The 27,077-nt window shown below is 30.6% G+C and overlaps 4 protein-coding genes and 1 non-coding gene across 7 annotated transcripts in view; 2 read left to right on the top strand and 3 right to left on the bottom strand.

The window, feature by feature from the left end:
• LOC101501204 (formin-like protein 1) overlaps positions 1-2,636 on the top strand; it is a gene marked incomplete at its 5' end in the record, with an annotated part of 3,524 nt that extends 888 nt beyond the window's left edge. The window contains 4 exons of the mRNA XM_073369444.1: positions 1-432; positions 613-830; positions 1,149-1,393; positions 1,526-2,636. The exon at positions 1-432 is cut by the window's left edge and continues 12 nt beyond it. Of these exons, the coding sequence (XP_073225545.1) occupies positions 1-432; positions 613-830; positions 1,149-1,393; positions 1,526-2,326 (1,696 nt within the window). The remainder of the gene's footprint in view (positions 433-612; positions 831-1,148; positions 1,394-1,525) is intronic.
• Positions 2,637-3,296: 660 nt separating this feature from the next.
• LOC101504712 (acyl-coenzyme A thioesterase 2, chloroplastic-like) lies at positions 3,297-7,087 on the bottom strand. Its single transcript, XM_004505082.4, has 5 exons — positions 6,516-7,087; positions 6,199-6,376; positions 4,402-4,868; positions 4,041-4,169; positions 3,297-3,593 (listed from the first exon to the last, which is right to left on the bottom strand). Exons 1-5 carry the CDS (start codon positions 7,065-7,067, stop codon positions 3,456-3,458), a joined length of 1,464 nt encoding a protein of 487 aa, XP_004505139.1. The 5' UTR covers positions 7,068-7,087; the 3' UTR covers positions 3,297-3,455.
• Positions 7,088-14,738: 7,651 nt separating this feature from the next.
• Positions 14,739-18,372, top strand: LOC101504393 (putative transcription factor bHLH107). The gene is made up of 2 exons (XM_004505081.4): positions 14,739-15,470; positions 17,559-18,372. The coding sequence occupies exons 1-2, from the start codon at positions 15,150-15,152 to the stop codon at positions 18,057-18,059; spliced, it is 822 nt and encodes a 273-aa protein (XP_004505138.1). The 5' UTR covers positions 14,739-15,149; the 3' UTR covers positions 18,060-18,372.
• A 282-nt stretch (positions 18,373-18,654) lies between these two features.
• LOC113787344 (U2 spliceosomal RNA) lies at positions 18,655-18,849 on the bottom strand. The gene has a single exon (XR_003473852.1). It is a non-coding gene; the product is annotated as a U2 spliceosomal RNA (small nuclear RNA).
• A 3,477-nt stretch (positions 18,850-22,326) lies between these two features.
• On the bottom strand, positions 22,327-25,709 carry LOC101504087 (UBP1-associated protein 2C-like). 3 transcript variants are annotated; one of them, XM_012717131.3, is made up of 2 exons: positions 24,492-25,709; positions 22,327-22,514 (listed from the first exon to the last, which is right to left on the bottom strand). In XM_012717131.3, exon 1 carries the CDS (start codon positions 25,588-25,590, stop codon positions 24,493-24,495), a length of 1,098 nt encoding a protein of 365 aa, XP_012572585.1. In that variant the 5' UTR covers positions 25,591-25,709; the 3' UTR covers positions 22,327-22,514; position 24,492. The 3 variants fall into 3 exon arrangements, with proteins under 3 accessions (XP_012572585.1, XP_004505137.1, XP_012572586.1); XM_004505080.4 differs by lacking the exon at positions 22,327-22,514 and adding an exon at positions 23,596-24,002; XM_012717132.3 differs by lacking the exon at positions 22,327-22,514 and adding an exon at positions 23,596-24,002 and having other exon boundaries at positions 24,521-25,709.
• Positions 25,710-27,077: the final 1,368 nt, after the last annotated feature.

Below are 27,077 nucleotides of genomic sequence, written 5' to 3'. Positions count from 1 at the left end.
ATCTTCTTCTTCACCAGTTGTTGCTGTTGCTACAACAAGCTCACGCTCCTTCAACGTTTTTCACTTTGATAAATTTGGTAGCAAAAGCTTCACTTCAAGAACACCTTCTTATCCTCTTTCTTATACTCTCTCTCGTTCTCCTTCTCTCAGTCTTAGTCCCGTCGAGAGCGTTAATTCGTTGCCTCCTCACGATCCTGCATCCCCTTCTTTCTTTTCCTCTCAGACGACAAAACTGCCTCCTCCTCCACCACCGCCTCTGCCGCCGCGGTTTTATGAGACTCCGGTGACGGAGTCTCAAAATGTTAATGTTGATGTTAGAACTGAAACTGAAGAGATTCTAAAGCCAAAGTTGAAGGCTTTACATTGGGATAAAGTTAAGGCCAGTTCAGATAGGGCCATGGTTTGGGATCAGTTGAGACCAAGTTCTTTTCAGTAAGACACACTTTTATTAACATAATTTTCATTTTATTTTTTCAGCATCATAGTATTTGTGTCTTAGGATGTTTTTACTTTTTAAATTCAGATTATTATATTGTGTTTTGTGATTTTTTTAATACCTGTGTTATGTAATTATTTTTATGATGATTGTTAATTGATTGGGTTGAGATGCAGGTTGAATGAGGACATGATTGAATCACTCTTTATGCTAAATAATTTCAATGGTAATTCTGGTTTGGCTCATAAAGATAATGCCCGGCGCCAAATCATTCATCCTTCTTCTTTGCCATTAGAAAATAGGGTGCTTGATCCTAAGAAATCTCAAAACATTGCCATTTTGCTTCGGGCACTGAATGTTACTATTGATGAAGTTTGTGAATCCCTCAGGGAAGGTAATCATGAGTTCCTATGCATTTTCTCTTTTCCATGAACATTCTTATTATACTTTTCTTTATTACCCTGCATTAACTGTTTTTTCTAAGTTATTTGTCATAGATTTCCTTATGATACTTCATCAAACTGTTCTCTTACTCTATGAATGAATGATGGTTCAATATCATACCAATCTCGTTGTTTCACATTAAACGAATTATGTGCTATTATTTCTTGTTGGACAATACTGTTTGTCTTCTTCATTCTCTATATGTTGTAACTTGTAAGTGGCCCTGTAATGAATGGTGAAATATTGAGCTTACTTTTGCTTTCAATAGGCAATTGTGATACATTGGGAACAGAACTTATAGAAAGTTTATTGAAGATGGCTCCAACGAAAGAGGAAGAATCAAAACTGAAGGAGTTTAAAGACGAGTCGCCTTTCAAGCTAGGTCCAGCTGAGAAATTTCTTAAAGTCATGCTTGATATACCATTTGCATTCAAAAGAGTGGATGCTATGCTCTACATTGCTAATTTTGATTCAGAATTAGAATACCTTAGCAAGTCCTTTGATACCCTGGAGGTGTATTTTCTTCTTTCATTCAGATTTGTAGAATTTTCTTGTTCTATTTTGACAACTAATTCCATGTAATGCATTGAAATTTGTATGAATGTAAATGTACCTGCATTTCTCATGGTTTATCCTTTAGCACAGGTGGCTTGTGAGGAATTAAGGAATAGCAGAATGTTTATGAAGATACTTGAGGCAGTTCTGAGAACAGGAAATCGAATGAATGTTGGCACCAATCGTGGCGATGCACAAGCATTTGAACTGGACACACTTTTGAAGTTAGTTGATATCAAAGGAACTGACAGAAAGACTACTCTTCTACATTTTGTTGTACAGGAAATTGTCAGGACCGAGTGTTCTCATGTATCTGGTGTTGATCATCGCTCTGTCAACAATAATCAATATACACTTCAAGATGAGGTCGACTCGAGGAAGCTTGGACTGCAAGTCGTATCGGGTTTGAGCAGCGAGCTCGCCAATGTTAAAAAGGCAGCTGTGATGGATTCAAACATGCTAAGTAATGATGTCGCTAAACTTGCCAAAGGAATCGAAAAAGTTGTGCAAGTTGTAAAACTGAATGAAGAGTCGCCTTTGAAAGAAACCAACCAAAAATTTTCTGAGGCAATGAAAAGTTTCTTTGAGAAGGGGGAGGAAGAGATTTCAAGAATGCAAGCACAAGAGAAAAATGCTCTCTCTTCAGTGAAGGAGATAACTGAGTATTTCCATGGTAATTCAGCAAAGGAAGAAGCTCATCCTTTTAGGATATTTATGGTTGTGAGGGATTTCCTTTCAATACTAGATGGTGTGTGCAAGGAAGTTGGTAAAGCAAATGAGAGGACTTTAGTTGGTTCCAGGCAATATGTGATGCCTGCGATCACTACACTGCCACCTATTTTCCCTGAGTTTATTGGTAAGCTAGCATCTGATTCTTCAGAATCAGATTAGCCTCCAAAATATTCCAATCCATTTAGAACAATGTGAGTTAGTTTGTATATGCTTGGTCATTGATGGATTGGATTTTACCATTCCTCTGATGATAGAAGGTAGTGCTATTATAGCACATGTCTCCTAAAGAATTATGTACATGTCTTAGTCCGCAGATTATATAACAAGTTTATAAGGTACCCACTTTGTGTGTGCTCACTGCTCAATGGACTGCTCTGCATTGTGTTCATCATATATAAATGATCAACAGCAGAAATTTTGGCATTGTTTTTTCTAATCATTTATATAAATTGAGAATTATTATGGTTTTTGTCTAAAATAATAACTATAGCATGTGGTGGCTTAATACGGTACACAACTTAGTCATATTTGGACCGATACCACAAAGCACCTTTGAACAACCGGCCATTCTTGTGTACCAAGACACTGTTTTTGGCTGTGTAACTTGTGATTAGCCTTACTAGTTACTAGGCGGTGACTGGGAAGTTAGACTTTAGTCACAATCCTACATGTCAAAGTATACTTTGATTCGATTATGATAAAGGTCTGTTTGAGTAATAAGATTGTGACTAGAGTTTTTGGACCTTAGTATCATGGGGACAGCGAGTGTAACCATAATTATGTCATGGACAAGCTAATGAATAAGTAGTCAATGCAGTAGTAATGTTCATCATCTGTTTCCATTAATGTCATCATTGCTTGTTGAAGACTTGTGTGTTTCTGACACATAATTGGCCAAACAACACCAACTTAAAAGCCTTTGGAATTAATGGAATCTCTCATAATAGACTACACTCTTCATTTAGAATTGTGCCATTATATTATGCTTGACTTCACTCTTCATTTGTGGAGGCATGGGGCGCTTTAACTTCAGCAGCAGAATAGGACAAGTATTTTTGGTAAAGCCTGAATGGAAAAATTCCTTCAAATTCCAGAAAGATTATTAAGCATGCTATTGATATTTACTCAATTAGTTCAACCCTCAAACTATTTAGAATTAAAAAAGTTATACAAGATGCTCTATCAGAGCTTTGTTTTTTCTCTCTCTTTTTTTTTTTTTGAGTGAAAATTTGTTTTTGTTTCTTCTAATTTCTAGGCGTGTGTATAACACTATCCTGATTGAAGAAAATTAAGAGTTGTCAGCATCGATGCGTTCAAGCACCTTTTGTGCTTCCACTTCTGTACCAGGAACAACATTTCGGATCCTCAATCCATTTTTAGTGGCCTCAGGATCAACACCAAATGTGAAGTAGAATCTGTTAGATACCTGATACAAGAAAAACATGGAGTGAAGCGACACAAATTAGTATAATGAATGCGAGTCTTGAATGAGAATGAGACATTAATTTGTGTATTCAATTAGATTAGAATTAGATAATGGGTAAATAATCTGATATTTACCTTATTCGTTGAGTCGATCACTAATTTAGTTTATGAAATTAAAGATTGGACAATTTGATTCTTATAATAAATAAAGTTTCAAAATGATCTTCAAAATAGAAAATCTTCTATCACAATGGTATCCTTTGTTTTTTTTTTTGACATAAATCACAATAGTATCTTTGAACAATTTTAAAGACTAAATTAACCTATTCATAAAAACCGACAGTCCCTTATATCTAGACAGAATTTAATAAATTACTTTTTTTCTTGAGAAGGAAATTTCCATGCATATAGAACCTTTTACAAATATAAGGCTAAGGCCGGTGCTCACCTCGCTAGACCGAAGTTCAGGCTTTGTCACGTGCGCAATTACTTCCACATTCACCAGAGGTCTTTCTGGATTGTCAAGTTCTGTGTACAAAACACAAGACTTGAGGCGAAGAAAATTTCCAACATCCACCTGCATCAGCAGCAAGTTTCTTTCAAAGAAAACCACAATATAGTTGTTCTTTTCTACTAAATATTTCTCAGCATAAATGCGGTGATGTTGATGATTGTCTGTTTTTTTATAAGATAATTTTTCATTGTTGAAAGATAACGGAAGGTACTGCTAATTCTTAACACCAATCTTATAAGCATGAAATTCAGTTCATTATATATTTGAAAAAATAGTGTCCTTGTTGAATACTCACAGGTCTAAAAAAATCAACATGATCAACTTCCAAGAAATGAGGTGCTGCACCAGCAAAGGAATAAGCTGTTGAAAAGGCAAGTTCAAAAGCTCTTCTCATTAAAAATCCCCCAAAAATACGACCGTGGATGTTTCTTTGCTGTGGCTGGCAGATAAAGGAGTTTTGTAGGCAAGTATCCTTAATCAGGATGCTGTCTCTGTCTGCCAATGCCGGCATATCAGAGAAGATACGACCTTCTGCTAAAAGTGCATTGAGCCTGGCATTGTCTCGACTCTCTCCATGTTTTTGTTCTTCCTTCTTTTTTTTCCTTAATTTGTTTCCCTGTTCTGCTTCTTCCCAGAGCAATCTTTCTTTCTCGGTTTCGGGTAATATCTGGTTGATTGGGACTGCCTTTCCAGTGTTGGAGTCACGAGCCACAAATGTGAAGTTAGCTACAAGTGCAGGTGAGTTTGAGGTATTTGGATCCCCTGTTAGCAAATTTCAATGTATGGTCAGGAAAAAATCGGGCAGATACCAATACCATGCAGAATTGATGGAAGATCAAAAGACATAGCATTACAAAAATATGATTTGAGCTTATAAAACTCAAAGATCGTGAAACTGGTTTGTACTCAATTTCTGTGTGCTATTATGATATTACTAATAGATTGAACTATACTAAGAGCAGAGGCAGAAAAAGTGATCCTCGAGAACAAAGACGGAGACCTATTTGATCATATAGAAGTAAAAAGTATCAATTTGATCTTACAAAAATTTAAATGTCGGTCTATTAGTCTGATATGGACTAAAGTGTCACTGAAAATTATCATAAAAATGACTAATTGACTAACATTTTAGATTTTTTAAGATCAAATTGATACTTCTCATTTGACAGAGAGCAAATACAAACTTCTTTTTTAAGGACAAGTTTGAACCTTTACTATTTCATTTACAACAACATTCTGATAAGTTTTGTAAGAATAGCAAGCTGCAGTATTCATACTAGGATGTAGAATTTTACAGGCAGGAAACTGAATAAACTTTTACATCAACATTCACTAATTTATTAAAAAAAATTATAACTTAACTTTGATATGTATCAGATTAACCATAACCATTTACTAGCAATACAAACACATCCAACTATTATACTGATGATTAAGTCTGTGGTAGGTGACAAGCAATGTCAATGTTACTTTAGGGATCAAATGTAGCTGTTGAAGTTCTTACATACTGCATTCTTACTCACACTACAACACTTTGACAACCATTAGATGCTTCATTGAATAAAAGCAAGCGTGGATTATTCAAACACACACACAATAAAGACAGTTGAGCCAAATACACAAACGTGTATTTGGCAACATTTCACGTGTCTGCTTGTAAGCACTTAATGATGGAAATAGTCTTTCTGCCATCAGCAGCCAATGATCTCAGTCGTCGATCAAGACCATTAGTTTAAAATTCTGAGTTCTCAATTTGTCAAAATCACTTTGTGAACTGTCTGATTTCTATCAAACTGTTTAGATAAACCGACTACAATGACCCGTAAGAAATTCCCATCATTGGCAATCCAGGTCCCTTAATGACTGGTATTATAAAAACAGATTGTTGATTGCTGAAAACCCTTAAACACTAACATGGAAACAACAGTAAAGAAAGCAAAAGGTAGCTGGGTTGGTGAACTAAGGGACGTTGAAGGAGTTTTAAGTAGGAGGTCTTAGGTTTGATCCAGAAACTAACATAATCTAACTTACTAACATTTGTCTATCAAAATAAAGACACAATATGTATTAATTATGCAGTTAGCAACAGTACCATGTGGAGACTGGATCATTTCCAGTAAAATCTCCATGGATGAGCGACCAACCCAGGTAACAGCCCCAACAATAGCAAAGTCAGCATCAATGTGAATTGGTTTCTTAAGAACCATCTTGTCGACAGCAGCAGTAACCAATAGAAGGGGCCTTGTACTACCATCTTCATTACAGCAGTGCTATTCACACAACACACAAAATCAACTTACACATAAAACACATACACACTCACAATAGAACATAAAATATTCAGAACATGTGATCAGTTTCATTAAAATAATCAAAACCTAATATTCCATAAACTAAAATAAACAAAACCTTTAAAGCAATGGTTCCAGCAAGAGCATCAAAATCCTCAACAAGCTTTCCCATCCTAATATGATTCCAAGGGTTTCTATATTGCTCACGAAGTATAAGATCAGAAGAGAAATTATACAAGATACTAGTCCTGCTTTGAGAGGGAGATTTAGGAACAGGTGAAGAAGAGGGATTATTTTGATTAACACGATTCTCAAAAATGGTGGATCTTGCTTCCCAGAGAGCATGTGTAGCTGGGGAATGATGCATCCCTGGCCATAAACTGATCGGTTTTCTGTTAGAAGAACCTGCATCGATGGGATTGGGAAGAGACGTTGTTGTTGGGTTTGGGTCATTAGAATCAGTGGATAGGGATTTGATTTGATGATTCAATGAATATGGAGAATTGAGTGTGATTGTGAATCTGAAAAAGTGATGCAATTGATGACATAGTTTTGATTTTCTGAATGGTAGCATTGCATATGCATTGCATTGAATGGATGGGGTTGTGGAATTTTTGCGTCTAATAATGTTGCCTCCGAAGTTGGAGGTTGGAACCAAAGTTTCTATCATTAGTAAGTTTTTGAGAAGAATCAACTATTTCTAAAACTATTTTTGTCTTATCACTCATAATTAAGTTTCATAAGTCCTATAATTTCAGTTTTGACTTATTACTCAATATTTCATCAATACATTTAAAAAATTGTAATTATTCGTCAAAAAATTTATTTTAATAACTCATATAAAAAAATACAAATCATCTAATATCTTCAAATCATTACAATGCAACTTCGACTACATACACATATCAAAATTTATGTCACATTATGTGTGACACACTCTTAGTTCACGTATACTTCAATAATATTATTTTTTTATTATTCAATATTATATATCAATATTATTGAATAGTAAATGTGTTTGTTTCCCTATGTTAATGTGTCTCCCATAACATTTTTTTCTTTTTATAATTAAAAAAACACAAAGCATAATTGAAACAACAATAAAATGAATAATATTAAATATTTTGAAATGAAAAACTTCTAACTATTTCATTATTGACTCGAAACTTTCTATGTCTTAAACATTCACAAACTTTACTTGCCTATAATTTTTTTCAACCACTCTTGAATTTTCTTTACTGTGTCAAATAATTATTTGAACAATTTCAAGACACACACAAATAAATTATTTCAATATTTTGGATTTAATAAACTATCACTCACTAATGAATATTATAATATATCACAAAACACACAATATTATTTAGTACATGCTTAGATCGATAGTGAGATTGACAGAATTATGATTAACATATAAAATTGAAAATGTAAAAAAGTATATAAATTTATAAATCTAATGTTTCAAAACTAATATAAATTATATAAAATGAAGAAATATTATAGCAAATAATTATTTGAACAATTCTAAGGCACACACAGATGAATTGTTTCAATATTTTGGATTTAACAAACTATCGCTCACGAATGAATAATATAATATATCACAAAACACACAATATTATTTAGTACATGCTTAGATCGATAGTGAGATTGACATAATTAGGATGGACATATAAAATTAAAAACGTGAAAAAGTACGTAAATTTATGACCCTAAATGTAAATTATAAATTATATTTTGCATAAAATGAAAAATATTATAGCTAAATGTATAACTTTAACAATAAAGAAATACATAACTATTTAACAAATATATTATTAGAAGAACCACTTCAATGAAATCAAAAAGCTTGAATAAATCAATTCCACATTTAAATATATTTTGCATGAATTGTATTAATCAATAATGTTTTACTTTTTATTTTATACTAAAGCAAACCTAACTTATATATAATTATTCAAAATTTATGTCTTAAACATTTACAATTTTTTCTTACCTATAATTTTTTTCAACCACTTTTAAAGTTTCTTGACCGTGTCAAATAATTATTTGAAAAATTATAAGGCACACACGAATGAATTGTTTCAATATTTTGAATTTAACAAACTATCACTCACGAATGAATATTATAATATATCACAAAACACACAATAGTATTTAGTGCATCCTTAGATCGATAATGAGAGTGACATAATTAGGATAAACATATAAAATTGAAAATGTAAAAAAGTACATAAATTTATAAATCTAATGTTTTAAAACTAATATAAATTATATAAAATGAAGAAATATTGTAGCTAAATGTATAACTTTAATAGTAAAGAAATACATAATATTTAACAAATATATTATTAGAAGAACCACTTCAATGAAATCAAATAACTTGAATAAATCAATTTCATATTTAAATATATTTTGCATGAATTGTATTAGTCAATAGTGTTTTACTTTTTTTTTGTACTAAAGCAAATCTAACTTATATATAATTATTCAAAAATATATTTACCTTTAACTACATAAACACTTGAATATATTTTACGGTAAAACAAAATTAATATTACTTTTAAATTATATATTATTATTATTATTATTATTATTATTATTATTATTATTATTATTATTATTTTATACTCAGGAATATATTAAATTCTATCGTGCAATTTACGGGTTAGTATCTAGTTTAATATTATGTGAGTAAAAAATTGGAGCAGGTGAATAATTACTTTATTTGTTAGAGACTTAAATATATTTAATGTTTTTTTTTTTTAAGTTCAATAAATATATTTTCATACAAAATTAAATGAAAAAAAATTGTAGTTAGGTAAATATAATAATTATTTTTATTTCATAAAAAGATTAAAAATGAAAATTTTATTTTTAATATGTGTATAATTAGTTACTTTTAGAAAATATGTGTAATAAATAATTTTGTTTATAATTAAGTTCATAGAGTATCACTCATGAACATGCAGACGTTTTTTCTTTTTTGACAAATCCAAGTGTTTGTTTAGCTAAAATTATATTTAATATTTATGTTGATAACAAAGTACGCCTTTAATTAAAAATTTACATGTAGGATGGACCTAGCAAGTTTAAATCACAAATCACCTTGAAGATAGACCACTTTTTAAGTGGGTGTCACAACATGAGATTGTCACAAGAAGAATGTTCAAGAGACCTACGAAATACAAGCTCCTTTGATGAATGAGTTATACCTATTCTTTGAAAGATTTAGATAGATCCTATTATAGTAAGTCATAATTTGTCATTTTGTTAGAGTATAGTGAATATGTCAATTTTCATTGTGCTTTTTATTAACAAAGCCTAATTTTGTTATACTTAACTTTAACTTGTATAAGTAGGAAATTTGTGAATATAACAAGACATACAATGAATATAAAGAAAATATATGGATCGGTTTTTGGTGAAAATATTTTAATTTTTAATTTTTTTTTTAATTTTATTCATTAATAAAGAAGTAAAATATTTTAAAAGTTAATCATTGTCTATATTTTTTTTTTGAAATGATGAAAAATGACAAAAAAATTATTTTTATTAACTTCAGAAATATATTTTCATTAATTATCATATCATCTTATTTCTGTGATAATGAATTACTTCAATAATCTCTTATCAAAATAAAATAAACCTACATTTTAGAAAATAAAAACGGATTAAAAATATTTTTATAAAGTATATGACCTCCTAATTTTTTTAACAATTGATATTGAAACACAAAATTTAACACAAATATAATAGTAATGTAAACTATATATATATATTTTTATAAAATATTAAAATATTGCATTAAATTTTATATTCCAACTAAATTACTATTTTTTAAGTTATCTATTATTGCATTTCCTATTCGTTTTCTTTGTGCTTTCAAAAAGTGCTACATTATAATTGTCCATTGGTAGACAATGTATGTCTGTATTAGTTCTTCTTCAATTTTTATTTGAAATTTGATTCACACTCCTCTCTTTTGTTCTCCCTACTCGATGTAGATTATAGAAAAAGTTTAAAGTAAATTTATGAATCATTTAACAGAAAAATTAACAAATGCGATAGTATTATTCATACTAACTAGTGTGTAGTTTATGTCAACCACGAGATATATTATCGTTTAAATAAATTTATTTAATTATTTTAAAATATTTGATTTATGTGTCATATTATATTATATCAAGTACATGTTTTGTTATTGTTTGCATATATTTTTCTTTGGAATTGTTTTCTGATTTATACAACATTTTTGTAATCTTATAATAATATAATTATTGACATTATATTTTAATTTAAGATAGGTATATGAGGTGCTAAGTCGAATGTACATATGTTAATTTATATGATTATATATCGTTGTATTTGTAATTTTATATTTAAGGAAGAGAAATAATCTTATCTAAAAAGAGAATAAAATAAGTATTAAACTATCACCAAATTCAAAATTTTAGTATATGATTATAACCACGAACATTTAAATAAACTAAATTCAAATAATTTTTATTGGTCCGTCAAAAACAAAATTCTAATGATAAATAGTGTCAATGCAACAAAATTAAAAACAATTCATGTTGTTGACAAATTTATTTTTCAATTGAACTTAAAATAGCATTCCAAAAATAAAAAACTTATAATGTATTTGGTACTTGTCCATTTTAAAACAATAATATGACTTTGAATTTGTATTGTCATCATCAATATATTCTATCAATTTGAATAAATAAATAATATTTTCTTTTTTATTTTGTCTAAAAAAGTAAGACTTAATACAAAATCTCAAATAAAACCGTAAGGACCAAGACAAAACATAGGACCTCTTGTTTGATCTAAGAAAAAGAAAATGTACAAATTCAAAAATATAATTAATCAAATAAAAGGTTCATTACGTATTTATCAACTCATGTGAATGTTTATATTCAATCGACTACATATAATTCATTGCAATAATAACAAATACATATTTTTAGTTAATAGCTCGCGTCGTGCAACACAAAGATCATTGCAAACACCATACTAATAATCTAACTAGGTTTTTTACTTGTATCACACCAACACAATTTAACTCACTTGTTGTCTTATTATTCATTTACTTCACCTTTTTGTTATAATATAAAATAATAAAATTACCTAATTCTTTTACAATTTTTTTAAGGAAATTTTTTATCTCTTTTCACTTTTTACCAATTAGACAACAAGGGATTTTTTCTTTCATTTTTCACTTTTACCATACAACTAAATCAGCATCTAAATCTATATTATTTTCATTTCTTTAACTTTCATCCTCTTCAATTTATTTCCTCTTAAGTTTTTGAAGATGGTATGTAAAATTATCTAAACGAGCTTTCGTCAAAAATGGACCAACTCATAATAACCATTATTTATAGTGTTAACATAATAATAAAAGATTATTTATAATAGAAGGGATCTATATTGTAGGATGTGGGGCAAATGCATGTACTAATTTTTGAAAATTATAAATTTGAGTGGATATATGCCTCGGGCCAATAACACAGTTTTTCAGTATTGGGCCAATGGCCCACACCCACAAAGCAATACATTATACGCTGCATAGAATTGAAAAGTTTTTTTTAGAATGATATTAGTAAGACACTTTTTAATATATATTTTTTATTATTTAAAATTCATATAGGTTTCACGAAATTTGTATGAGGTTTACATGATTGGATGGTATCTATATAAATTTTAACTAATAAAAGATAATATGTTATAAAATATTTGTTAGAGAGTATTATTAACTCTTTTGAAGTTTTTAATTTACATCATTTTTAAGTGTAGTAGTTCAATCAATAATTTCAAAAAGTCAAAAATGAATAATGAGTTATTTCTTTGTGTTATTTGTTTAAATCTAATATATATATATATATATATATATATATGTTTTTTTTTCATTTAATATGGATAGCTTAAATCGTTTAGCTCAATTTTATTTTTAATAATTTTTCTTGTTGAGCTATTGACAGTGCATTTTAAGAGTTAGGGAGAGTTAGTGATCTTTGTATGAAACTAGTGTAGACCAGAAAACACGTTATTTGCTTTTTAGAGTTACCTTTGGTATTACCTGCACCAACTATAACAATTAAAATAGTTTTCTCTGTTATGAATATTATCATGAATCAAATATTGAATTGTATGGAAGATAAATGGTTCAAAAATTGGTTAGTTATTTACATAGATATATATATTTTTTATTGGTATTGAAAATGAAAAAATCATTTAATATTTTCAAATATATGAAAGACATAAATACAACAAATTTCAAATGAAACTTTTCTTTTATCTATATGAAAAACCTTTTAAATTATTTATTTTTTGACTAAAAATGGTATCCATTCATTTAAATTGATAAAAACTACATCTATCGAAAATAATACAATTCAAAATAGTTAAAATAAAAAATGATAAATTTATGAAATAATTCATAACATTCAAGTTAATAGCATAAAACAAAACCTACAAATATACTAGGATTGAAGTGTTTGAAATTCTCATGGTTTCAGAGGTGTAATATTGAAGACGCAAAAATTATTGATTGAGTTTATACCGGATCGAAACTAATCTATCAATCAATACCAAACGAACGCCAAACTAAAACGAGTAATCAAAAATAATGTTGCACTAAGACGACAAAATCACGGAAATGAAAATTAAATATATATAAAAATTATTTATTTAAATAATAGAAAAGAAAGAAAATGATTAAATGAAAATATTTGAATCAAAAATTGATTATAAATCATTCCTCCAAAGTGAAAAAAAAAAAACAAAAGGAAAAGTGAGAACTAGCTGTTAGATTTTTAGTCCCTAGAAATTAATTATAATGTATATTTATGTTTTCAAAAATAAGAAATTATTATTATTTAAATATATATTAAATTACAAATTTATATGCATGGCTCGCTCACTACTCAAAATGTATGAATCAATTCCCTTATGTGATTATAGAAATGAGAAATGTTATGGTGACATCTTATAATATATATTTTCAACATACCTATATGTAGGGCATGTAGGGTGATTGATTGATTTTTTTTTTTAAAGAAATCAAAATTTTAAAATTAATATATAAATTTAAATTTATAATTAAATTTATTATTTAATTTAAAATCGATTGTAAAATAGGTATATGACAGAACATACAAAATAAATAAATCAATTAAAATAACCAAGTCAGATAATTGAAGTATATACGAGAAATTAATACCCAACTCAAAAAAAATGAAATTCATATAGAGAAAAAAATGAAATTCATATAGAGAAATCAATTTAACTGGCTCACAGTGGTGAAAATAAATATATTCTATATCGACAACCATCATAACCAACATTTACATTCCAAACAAAAAACAAATAAAAAGTGTTGTTATCTTTTAACTTCTATAACATGTTAACATGTAAAAGAATGAAAAAAGAGGTGACGTGACTAAACACACGTGGATGTATTTAAAGGAGCGTGTTTCAGAATATAACCCTAATATTTCTAATTTCTCATTAGAAATTGGTTACTCATAGACCAAAACTCATGAAACATCACATATTTACACCTAAATCCCCACAATTTTATCCCTGTTAAATTTTGTAAAAGCTACCTATTTTATCTATATTTAAAAAATATAGTATTTGAAAATATATTAAGTAAATTTTAATTAAGTTTTTCAGAACATAACCATTTTTATGGAAAAAAATATAACAAAACAACTTATTAACAGACAAACTTCTAATCAAATTTTCTGCTCTTGGATTATTAAAATTTTCTGCTTTTTTCATAACACATTCATTTTTTAAAAGTATTAAATCGAATTTTATGAAGTCACTCTCCTCTAAATAAAGTATCAAATTAAATTAAATTAAATTGAAATTATCATGCACTCACTCTCCTCTAAATAAAGTCTATGAAATTGAATTACTTAATTCTTTATATTATTTTTTTGAGTAAATAATTATTTCAATTATTAAATGTATGAGACATTATCATTATAATATTTAAATAAATTGAAATTATAAATATATTTTTTAATATTAATTTATTAATAATTTTATGAACTAAATTAATTAAAAAAGATATTTAGATATAAAATAATTAACTAAAAATATATTCAAAAATCAAAATAAATAAAAAATATTTAAATATATTTCGATATATTTAAGAATTATTGAACTATTGTGATATCTTGTCAGCTAAATAGTTGTTTGTTGATTAATCGATACAACAATGATACAGAAATATATATATACACACAATCTCAATACATTGATTTAATATTTCTTAATACACTAATTAATAGAGTATTATTATTACACGGAAAGCACTAAAAATATTGGAATGTTTATCTCTATATATCTGAAACATGCTCTGTTTTCACCACCACCTTACTCCTTTTCTGTTCATTCATTGAAATCCAAAAATATTCCCAAAAATCTTTTTCCATTTTTGTCTTTTCCTACCTACAAATGGTTAACCTCAATATAATCAAGAAGAAAATGTGGATGTTTTCACATTGATCTACTTCTCCTTCAATCCCCTCTCAAAAGGTTCTTTCTTTTTCATCCCTTTTTGCGTTATGGAAGTTGTTATGACCAACAACATTATCAACAAACAAAGCAACATTTTAGGTTCAAAAACCATCATTCATCTTCAAAAGCTTTCATTTTGGTTCGCCCCAACAACTCGTCCACCTGGTTTTCTTCTTCTCTTTCTCAAGTAGCATACACTACAAAGTTCAGAACTATGGTTTATACCTTTTGTGACACAATTTCTTCATCTGGGTATGATAGTTTGGATTTGTTTAATCCAACTTTGCATGACTTTGGAGCTTCTAATGGCGTTTCGAGAAATGGGTTGCCAACATCTGATTCATTGATTTTAGAAAGTGAGAAGGAAAAGGTGGTGAAGTGCCCTGTGACTGCAAAGGTAGGTAAAGATGAGATTTCTCAGGCTAAAGTTTTGGCTGCTATGAAGAATCATAGTGAAGCAGAGAAGAGAAGGAGGGAGAGAATAAATGGTCATCTTGCCACACTACGTGGTCTTGTGGCTTCCACTAATCAAAAGGTATGTTTTTGTCTCAATAGCATCTACACTTCTGATTGAAGGCGTGTGTCAGTGTTTGAAATTGATTACTTTTATTTTTTAAATTATTATCGATATGAATGTGTTGGTGTTATTGTCACAAGAAGGGCTTTGTAAGTTTTTGTTGTTTTCTTATGCTGGAAAATTGTTCTTTTTTTTTTATGCTAGTTCTTTGATTCCATGTTGATTTTAAAATTGGTGTAGAATTTGGTCAAGATATTAATTGTTCTAACTGAAAGATTGTGATCAGAGTCGTTCTGCATAAGAACTATGACAATTCTCTATTAAATGCATGTAATGTGATCATGATAAAGAGAAATAGTAGATTTAATGGAAAGTTAAATTGGTTGAGGAACAACTACAGTCTTGATTTTTGAGTAAATCAGTTTAAGTTTGAAGGAAGATCACAATATAATGAGCTTTCAGGAAAAGTTGAGATTAAAAAATAATGAGTAAATAGTTAAAGTGGTACTTGAAATTGTAGGGTTGTATTAGTCCCCACACTATTAATATTCTGAAATTGCAAAATATTAATCAAGTTTGTCTCTTTATCTGAATCTATTATCAAAAGTATCCTTGACATTATTTACTTAGTTTCAAATTTATCTTCAATTTTACTATTTTAATGTCATTCTAGTCTCCTCAAGTATCAATAAAGGGATAAATTTGATTAAAATTTTGAATTTCAATTATCATTTTAGAATATCGATAATGTAAGGGACTAGATGGATAGCGTTCCACCGTTTCAAGAATAACCAATTTCAGTATTTACTCAAAATACATGAGTACGAAAAAAAAAAGAATCATCAACCAATGCTCCTGGAGAATAGAAAATTATGACTTTTGACAGATTTGCAGTTTTATGCACAATGTTTAATGAACTCATACCTCCATGATTTTATTTATTTTCAGTTATTTCTTAATGGTTATTTGTTGTGAACATATATCTCACTTTCATGCTGTTTGATAATTATGAAAGAAAAATGGAGCTCAATAAATCAGTTACTATAAACACCACAAGTTTTGAAATTTGAATTGCATTATTGTATTTAAATTAAGGGCTTCTGATTGCATCATTGTTGTCATTGTATGGTCAACTTGGTATGTAAGTTACTAATTGCTAAAGTCAACTATCATGGTACATCACTTTATTATGTAATGTACAATTTTTTATAATGTGATAAACAATCTCACCAATTATTATACAGTTCATGATAATAGTTTTTTTATGGGAATTTCTTCTATGCTCCTAAACTAGAAATAATTCATTAATTATTATACATGTAAACCAAATATTACTTCCTTGATTAGGTCACACGAACAAAAACTAAAAAAGTATAAAAGATTAGAATGTCAATTTTGATAAGGTTTTTTAATTTGATGGTATTTATCAAAAGAAAAGAAAAAAGAGAAGAAACATTTTCACTAGAATCAGATAGATTAATATATTGCTTTCAAGTTTTGTTGTGAACATGCCAGCTGTTCTTCTGGATGGCATGACATAGTGAGTTTCTTGTTTAGTTGCACCGCCATCTTATCTTAATTTGTTGCCTAACCTATAATGGTGATGTGTGGGACAATGAAAGCTATTTTATTTAAGTTTTAAGCATTCATAATCAAAACTAGTTAGACTTTAATTCCATTTGTTGTCTTCCAATTATTCCTCAATACTCCTATATTATAATCATCATTGAAGTGGGCTAAAACATATTTTTTGTATTCTATATAAACTAAAAATTAATAAAAATTTTATATAGACTAATGTTTATAAATTTGAATTCAATGCAACTGTAGTCAACACATCTAGACCGTCCTATCTTGATTGAATGGTCTAGATGTGTGTGACTGCACTGTAGTCGACTGCACTGTAGTCAAAGACTGCTGACAAGCCAATCCCGGTCCAATGTTTATGGATTGTGATTTTGTAGAGACAACAATATATTATTTAAGGAATTCAAAACTATATACTGGCTGCTGACAAAAAATTTGATGTTTTCTGTTTTCTTTTGAGAAAACTTTAGCTAAAATATGTTGAATTTCATTTTTATGGATCAATGGTTTACTCTTTAGATGGACAAAGCCACGTTACTTGGTGAAGTGATTAGCCAAGTTAAGCAATTGAAGAAGAATGCAACGGAAGCAAGCAAAGGTTATCTCATTCCAATGGAAACTGATGAAGTGAAAGTTGAACCATATAATGTTGAAGAAAGAAATGGATGCATGTCTTACATAGCAACTATATGTTGTGATTTCCAACCTGAGATACTATCTGACCTCAGAAAAACACTTGATGCACTTCAACTTCAACTAGTGAAAGCAGAAATGTCAACATTGGAAAACAGAATGAAGAATGTATTTATTTTTACATGTTGCAAAGGGGATAGTATTAATAATGTTAAGGCATGTCAAAGTATTGCAAATGTTGTTCATAAGGCACTAGGTTCTGTGCTGGAAAAGGCTTCTAATTCATTGGAATTCTCACTCGGAAGTTCATATCCAAACAAGAGGAGAAGAATGTGCTTTGTTGAAGCATCTACTTCATGCAATCATGGATCTTGTTGTACATGCTAAGAGTGACCATTTTTTATGATGTATGTTTCTGCAAATCTAGATTCTTTTCGAAGGTAATTGCAAAGTTAACAACTCTAAAAAAGGCTAATGTTGAAGCTGTTGTCAGTGTTTGTGTGTGGAACAGTTGTAGATTTGGGTTATTTGCAGTGTAATGCAATCAAAACAAGGAATACAAGCCTTGGATGCTTAATATTTGAGTATGCTTTAATAATTATATTATGTTCAACATGTGGCTAAATATCAATTTATTAAACTTTATTTCAACTGTTGTAAATTTCGTATAATCTTCTAAATTATATTTCCTACTTTATTACTCCTTCCACTTCTTAATTATAACGTTTAGCTTTTAGTACCCAACATTTCACAATTTTGACAGTGTCTGAGAAATCACTTATTGTAAAATGCAAAGTAAAAAAAGTTTGAATAAAATTTAAAATTATACTCAAAAATAAAATAGTTAAACCAGACCGAATTACTTAAACGCATTTATTTCAAAATAATGTTAATAACAAATAGAGAAGAATAAAATTCTAGAAAGCCCATTAACAAAAAACTAAAAGGCTTGATATCGAACTCAAATTTTAACACTGAATTGGTGGGATGCGCCAGCCCATGCAGTAGTGCAACGCAGGGGCGACACTCGAAAGCCCAAGTAGCAAGCTACTTTAGCGGACTTTCTCCCTCAAAAAAGTAATTTAATATCGTGTGGACCATTGGCCCACATATCAGATATTAAACTGATAAGAACAGATACTACACTTGATCTTAGCCAAAAGGCCGAGAAAGGTATGCTTATCATAACGGAGGAGTTCTGCTTTTATAACAACGTTTGGGGTGCTTGTCATACGTTTAAACGATGTGGGACTAACTATATACTACAAGCGCAGATCCAAAAACAACATTCATCAATCAAGTCATAAATTTTAATAACTTGCTTATACAACTAATGCTGATACAGAGTAAAAAAACTAAACAACTTGCTTAGTTTAAATAAATTCACAATATTAGATTTACAGCTTAAAAATATTTACCATAAGATTAAACTGGAAATTCCTCTGCATGTTCTGTGCTTCCTTCCCTGTTTCATATACACAGTGATACAGACTTACAGAGTTCTTCTCTTTTAATTGTCTCATTTGTTAAATCTTCTCTCTTTATCTGGGTTTCAGAATTCACAAGTACAAATAAAAATACAAGAAGATAAAAATCTCTCTCCTATTAATTTGACACGTCAAAAAGAAAGGAAAAGAAAGGTTGAACATCAAATGATTGTAGCTGTGTGAAAAAGCTTCACTTTGGGAGCTGGGAAGAGAAAGAGGAAGCAGCAAAGGAAATTGAAATGTTGGTTAAAGATGTCAAGGTCACAAAGTTGATGACTGAACTTGGTGTCGGTGGCTGTGTCCAAGGTGGTTAGCCGGCGGCGAGTAGGAGTGAAAGCTTTGATCCAAGTAGGTAATGGAAGTTAAGTTTCACATTTCTTATGTTCATTGTTCATTCTGCTATATGCATATTGCTGTTCAATAAGTGTTATAAGATTAGTGTAACTAGTTTTAATATGAAAATATCTAAATTATTGGTTTATGAATTCCAGTAAGTGCAGATCCATAACACTTATTGAACAGCAATAATTCTAAAAAAAAAATGGATCATAAGGTGATAGGAAACATGTCAAGAGAAATTGAAGCCCAATCATTTTCTTTTAAAATGCATAAATTTTAATTTTAATATAGGTACAAAATCGAATCGGCGACTTTTTTTTTTTGAGGAAGAATCTGCAACTTATCAAATGCATAAATTATAATGTATTTCTTTTCGTACAAGAAATTGGTGAAGTGGAGCCACTATGAGGATCCGCATATTTTGACTTCAGTGGAGCAATGGCAAGAGTGTTTTTTTTTTTTTTTTTTTTTTTTTTATAATAGTTGGCGTACAAAGTTTTTTAATCGCATTTTAATTAGATCCAATTTTTTTTTAAGGAACAGGCTTTGATATTGGAGGCTAGAATACTATCCAAGTTGCGTTGACCTTGAAGATGAATCCACAATAAGTGAATTTACACACTTGCTCTCTTCCTTGTTATCTGTAGTAAACAAACATTACATTCCCTCATGCTTTATTATTAGACTTTCTCCCATTTCTTAGAGACATTCTTAAGTTATACTCAAAATTTGATACCAAAAATCATGTGTTGCATGTCCAATGCAATTTGTCGGCTATGTTAGAGAATGCAGGGTCATTGGTTTCTAATGGTGTAGTACCAATCCTATTGGAATTGGCCTCAGTGAAAGAAATTTCAGAGAAAGTACTTGCCACTTTTGGAAACTTAGTAGAGACTTCTATATGAAGAAAAGCAATAGAGAATATCTCAATGGTGTCACAATGCTTCATTGAGATCTTATCTTGAGAAGATAAACCAATATATCAATGATTGTGGCTCATCAAAGCTCATCACTATGAGATAAAATGGTACAATTAGGTGTTGTTCATGTACTTCTTGAAGTGGCTTTATTAGGGAGCCCTTTAGCTCAAAAGAGAGCAATTAAATTATGAAATGCAAATGAAGAGGACCCCCATTGAGGCCCACAATGTCCAAGAACTATAATGAGTTCATCTCTAATTGAAAGAGAGACAAAAGAAAGGAAGAGAATGATGAAGAACTTGGTTAAAGAAAGTTTGCATAGAAATGTTGAAAGAATAACTCAAAAAATAAAGGCAGTGGAGGAATCTTCTAAGTTAAAATATTTGTTTATCAGCGCAAGTTCAAGGAGTTAGCCGTACTAAATTTTCCCTCGTTTTATTTTTCATGTCTTGTATAGTTTGAAGTTGATTCAATTTGTCAATTCAGTCTCCCTCTTGATTTGTGCTATCTTTGATGGCACCCAATGTAGAAAAGGATGGAATGTGATATCACTTCATAAAATAAATATACATTTCCATTCACGACATTATCTTGAGTTATTGGCCATATATTCGATGGTGTTTATCTCTTTAAACAACATATTTCCATGAGTTTTTTTTTTCTTACTAGTTACTTTGAATATATTTTTCTTATAAAACATCATAACAAATAAAAATAAAAAATAGTTGAGTTACAGGGTGCACTGGATGTATCAACATAATTTTTAAGGAAAATCGCTCTGCCATAGGTTCCCTCTGCAGTTCTTCTGATTTTGATGCCTCCTTCCTATAATGTAGACCCAATGCCAAACATGCAAGCGAGTTGTAGGTGCGGCGGTAGTTACGACGTGGAGCAGGCCGCACGAGGGAGAGGCAGTGATTTGAGGTTTCATCGAGCAGGAGTCGAACAAGAGCATCAAGAGGGAGACCATGTAGTCAATGGAGCAGGAAAGGAAAGTTGTAACCTAAGAATCTCATTGGAAACTAACCAAGCAAAGTGGTTGTAACGAAGGCGGTTGAAGTACGAGAAGATAGCCAAAGCAGAGAGTTGGGGAAGTGTTCGGGGATGGTCTTCCAAAGCTAATGATGTCGCATGCTTCAAGCAAATGTATCATTGATGACTAGTTGATTATTAATATGAAAAAAGAGGCGTCTGATGCATATCTTGACCTATATAGATAAAAAGGTTTACACCTTTTAGATATAATTTTTAAAATATTGTTGAAACAAACTCAACTTTTTAGAGTAACAACACGGGAAATAACGATAATTAGTTATTATGTTGTTAAAAGGATTAGTTCAACCTATGATTTTTTCTCCTCCCGAACAACCTACCTTATCACATCTTGTTAACTTAAAGGCAAACAACTTTACATATGATACTTAGAAGAACTCTCACCAGATGTTTGAAGGATTCTGACGTCTCAAGGTACCAACCATGTCCATGACACCAGATGGCCTTTAGAAGAATGGTATCAAATTCCACGCGAGTCAATTTAGCCCCGATTCCCTCCACCCACGTCTTTATGTATCACAAACAAAAAGTTAGTAATCCCTTGCCTGGTGGCATCATGTCACGTTCGGGTATTCATTCTGATTCCAACTGATCACCAATCAGAAGCACCGCGCAAAACCATGCATCATCTCAAAGACTTCGTTGTCATAAATCACAAGTAAACAAGTATACCCAGACCACTCGTCACTTTTTAGCATCAAACAAAAGATTCTCAAAATATCTAACAGGATCCAGGAAATTAATTTGGATTTTGGACGGATAAAAATTTAAAAGTAGTAATTAGTATACGAACGAGTAACACTGTAACCACAATCAAGCGCAGCATATTATATATCAAACCATTTCTCTCTAAACTTCACCTAAGATTAGCATTTATATTTCATGAAAATATTTATTACAAAATAATTGTGCCACTTCATAGAATGATACAAACAAAAATAAATAGTTTGGCCCCTTCACTAGACATTTCGTAGACCAAACTGGCATTCAAGTCCTACATCCTAACTTCCGAGAAATTGGGCAATGCGGTGTTGGCAGATCCACTTCAAATGGAATATGGGAGACAGGAGAACCACCTCAAAGATCATTAGAATTAGCAGCAAATAACATTCTCAAGATTTGACACAGAAGCCATCAAAATCAAAATTAGAAACACAATACAGAAACTTTCAGTGGCAACAAACAAACAATAAGTTATTTGGCCCAAAAGGTAATGGGGAAACAAACAAAAGAAAACACCAAAACATAGCAAAGCAACTTGCATATTCCTTTTAAGAAGTTTATTTATCTCCTCTAGAACCCAAACAACGGACACCACATACTCAAGTGCAGTACAGTGCAAGATGAGCAAAACAACAAAGACATAATGTTATGCTTTTTACCTTCATATCCTACTTTTAGCTAAAAAGAAATATAAAGAATTAATAACGATTACATTGTTTTCCCTGGAATTGCTCTTCTTCCATACGAGCACCTAGGGTATAGAAGCTTCAGCAATCAATCATAAATGATAAATCGTTTTTTTGTTATAATAATGGCATTATAACAACCACTTGATGTGCGTTTGACAAAACTCGATTGCGTGTTACACAAGCCAAATCAAAATTGTAAGAATCATCAACTGTGGAAATTACAAGACATACTCTTTTATTCTTGCCTATATTGAAAAATGTTTTTCACAAAAAATAAAAGTCTATTAAAAAAGTCATTATATGTTAAGCATATAAATTAAAGGTTTATACATGAAAACAAATGGCAATACAGTGGCAAAATCATTGTATCGTTGGCGTATAAATTAAAGTTTTACAAACGAAAACAACGCATTGCAATTTCCACATCAAGCTTGAGATTTGATTCCCACTACAAACAAGGCAGGTAATCTCAAGGTTGACAATCATCAAAGGAGGTGTTTACACAAGAATCCAATACCGAGACAAATAAGTAGCAGAACTCATCTTAAAAGACTAAAAATAAGCCTCTAAAGACTTTACTTTACTGATTTCTCATAGACTTGGATCAGGACTTTGTTTACAAATCAAATAAGAATATTTAAAAACAAGTTAAATATAATATGAGCCGAATCTTAATAATAAACACATACTAGCAAATAAGGAGGTAAAACAATAAAGCATCAAAAATAAATTTAGCTATCACCATAACAACCACAGAGAGTACACATATGCACATAGGAGCATAGAAAACAATGACACATTTCAAATTCAATGTAATGCACCTTGCAATTTGATCAAGAATTTGACAAGCTAGTTTAGGAAGGAAAAACTCCAAATAATAAGTTCAACAAAATTTCCACATAAGTACTACATTAAAAAGCTACCCCCAAGTTATATAAGCTTTAACTAGCATCTATAGCATGGAACCATAACACATAGAAGCAGAGGTAGTGAAGCAGCAACAAATTACAGCAGTCCATGTAACGAAAACCACAGATTTCATTGTCTGCAAGCACGAAATCAGCACAACCATTTAACGCACTAGCGCCCAAGAAGCCATCACAAAGCTGAATGAAACACCTATTCAAAACTCAAACAAATAATTAACATTTAAAAAACACAGTGAACAGTAAAAAATCATCATAATAACTCAAAAAGTAAAAACAAACAACAAACAAATGAACTTCTGCCAACATCACCAAATAATTTATAAAAAGCATGTGGATAAGATGGGGAAGCCATTAAATAATGGGCCCTTGTAACATGCAAACCCACGTCAAACATCACTTGTTTAAAAACCATCAACATGCAAGTTTCAGCTACTAGTAACACACACACAAAGACACATATTGACTGATGGATAAGGGCATCAACTACTCACAATTCAAATAAAGCTTTTGAGTAAAATGGAACAAAAAATCAACAACCAAGTGAACCTAAATCCAATTTTTCATAGGATAATTGAAAACTGAAGCAAGTAACCAAAACCAACAACACAAAACCAAAAACTAATAGAAGCAAAAACATATTGCCTACTAAACAAAAATTGAAAACCAAACACAAAATTACCTCAATAATAAGGTGGCACGCCTTGGTACATTCCTCCAGGAGGAGGTCTCGCCATCGGCATAGGTTGTGATGGGTAACCGTACTGCGAACCATCAGGGTATCCTCCAACAGAAGCCGGAGGCGCTCTTGGACCTGAAACAGGCCCAGGCATATGCCCAGGCCCACCATACTGAGAAGCACCTCCTCCAATTGGAGGCCCATAGCCACCAGCAGAGGGAGCCTGATTACTATACGGCTGTTGCCCGTAAGTATTATGAGGAGCACCATATTGCGGCATCATCATAGCATTAGGAGCATGTAAATTAGAAGAAGAATTATCCACTGGAAATCCCGATGGGTTTTGGTTACCGGGCTTGGGCTTTTTATTATCGACAGCCAACTTGCAAATCACTTGGTGACCATCAACGGTTTTAAGAGACTCCACAAGCGAAGCTCTCGCACCTTCTTCGGTTTTATAAACGAAGAAAGCGAAACCTCTCGTTTTTCCACTCGATTTATCAAACCCTAGAGGACCCTCTTCGATTTCACCATACTTGGAAAACTCACTCAATAGACTCTCCGATGACACTTCAAACGGAACGTTTCCTACGAAAACTTTACGAGCAGAGACATCACCGCCGGTCGATCCAGCACCCGCCGCCGCAAGCTGTGTAACCGTCATCCTACCGTCGATTTTCTTGCTTGGTTCTTTTAGGGCGAGAATTGCACCGTCGACGTGTCGGAACACGACGAAGCCGTAACCTTTGGACCTGCCAGTGGACTTGTCGAATATCACGATGGCTTCTTCTAGGTCGCCGTATGATGAAAATACGGCGCGGAGAGTGTCGGTGGTGGTATCGCCTGCGAGGCCGCGGACGAAGAGTTTACGGCGGGTGTTGTCGCGGTCGGCTATGGAGCGTACGGAGTCGAGAACGTTGGGGTGTTGGAGGGAGGCAGATTGGAGAAGGTCTAGTAACTGGTCCTGTGTGAACGGTTGGATCATCTTGCGGATGTCTTCTGGGGTGAGAGTGGCGGTGGTGGTTGCGGCGGCGTCTGTTGAGGGGGGCGGAGAATTAGCGTCGCCGTTCTCTTCTGTTTTGCGCTTTTTGGAGAAGTCCATTGCGAGGGCGGTGAGAGAGGAATTGGGAACTAGGGATTTGAAGGGATAGATATGATGTTCAAACTAACTAGGTTTTACAAACTGAACCAGACGAATGCCATTGCTACATTGTACCCACAAACACATATATAATAATTTTGTTAAAAATATATAATAATCAATTATATCTTTTTCTCTTAAATCCATATCTAATTTTTATTCACATATATCTATTTATAAGTTTTTGTTTTTATTTTATATAAGAATATTTATTTATAAATTTTAGTCTAATGGTTGATTTTGAACAATATATGTAACTGGCGGAGTTTTGTCGGGGATATATGGCCATGATCATTTCAATAATATATTTTTTTAATAAAAAAATAAAAATAATTAGAAACATATATTTTTTAATTTAATTTTTAATTGCAAGTGTTTTGAGTTTTATCTAGAGATAAAAATAAATCAATGATATGATAAACTCAAAATTAAAATCATTAAAATTGTTTTTTTTTTTCTTCATGTGTTTGAGTTTAATTTGAATCAAATCAAATAAATTTAATCTTTATTGATTTGAGTATGATTTCACTATATTTAAAATTAATTATTGATATTTGAATAAAATTAATAGATTATATTAACAATGTTATCTTAAATATGTGTTGTATTTAATGATTTTTTAATAATTTACATATTATTTTTTTCATTTTAGTTTAAAAAGTGTTTACGTAATTGTTATAATAGTATAAAAAATCTAGTGTTTTAAAAAATAAAATTTATAATTTAAAATAAATATCTTAATTTGTATTATGTCAATTTGATTGAACAAAACAAAATCAACATATTATTCATCAAAGTTTAATGTTGTGAGAAAAATTGTAAAATCTCAACTAAATTAATTTTCTTTTTAATTTAGATTTATTCTTCTTCAAAGTTACGAACCAAATTAATATATTATGCTTGTAACTTCGTCTCTCTTAAATATATGTAGCTTTCCAATTCAATTCGTCCATTTTTTTAGTTATTTGCAAAAAAAAAATATTGCGTGTTTACACTATAAATTTACAACATTAAGTTTTAATATATGATAAATATTATATTGAATTAATCAATTAAAATTTTGAAAATTCGACAATTCTAAAATATTTGTTCAAACTTTACCAACGTCTAAGTTATTAAATGAATGAGAAGGTAAAGTTTAGTTCATGATAAACATATAAAAAGATATATTGAAGAGTCATTTTCACAAATTATTTAACTAAGGTTGCAAATAGATTCTAACAGATTAGACATTGAAAATGATTGTCAAAATTGTACATTCTATGTAGAATTTAAGAATGTGATAGTAAAAAAGATGGATAATTGCAAAACAATTAGGCCATACAACATATCTATTGAAGTATGGAAAAGTTTTGAAGATAGAGATATGATTGGTTCACAAAGTTTTTTAACGAGATTATGAGGTCAATGAAAACATTGAATGATTGAAAGAGAAACACTTTAATCTC

This window comes from Cicer arietinum, chromosome 6 (assembly GCF_000331145.2).
Source record: "Cicer arietinum cultivar CDC Frontier isolate Library 1 chromosome 6, Cicar.CDCFrontier_v2.0, whole genome shotgun sequence".
Classification (NCBI taxonomy): Eukaryota; Viridiplantae; Streptophyta; class Magnoliopsida; order Fabales; family Fabaceae; genus Cicer; species Cicer arietinum.
This window is presented reverse-complemented; position numbering and strand designations above follow the sequence as displayed.

Excerpts from the sequence above, each read along its gene's own strand:
- LOC101504712 (XM_004505082.4), bottom strand. The coding sequence starts at position 7,067 with ATGATAGAAACTTTGGTTCCAACCTCCAACTTCGGAGGCAACATTATT. Across the intron at positions 4,170-4,401 it reads ATGTTGATTTTTTTAGACCT|GTGGATGTTGGAAATTTTCT; the intron begins GTGAGTATTCAA and ends CTGCTGATGCAG. Across the intron at positions 3,594-4,040 it reads CTGAACTTCGGTCTAGCGAG|GTATCTAACAGATTCTACTT; the intron begins GTGAGCACCGGC and ends TTCTTGTATCAG.
- LOC101504087 (XM_012717132.3), bottom strand. The coding sequence starts at position 25,590 with ATGGACTTCTCCAAAAAGCGCAAAACAGAAGAGAACGGCGACGCTAAT. Across the intron at positions 24,003-24,520 it reads AGACCTCCTCCTGGAGGAAT|GTGTTTCATTCAGCTTTGTG; the intron begins GTACCAAGGCGT and ends AGTTTTGAATAG.
- LOC101504393 (XM_004505081.4), top strand. The coding sequence starts at position 15,150 with ATGGTTTATACCTTTTGTGACACAATTTCTTCATCTGGGTATGATAGT. Across the intron at positions 15,471-17,558 it reads TGGCTTCCACTAATCAAAAG|ATGGACAAAGCCACGTTACT; the intron begins GTATGTTTTTGT and ends TTTACTCTTTAG.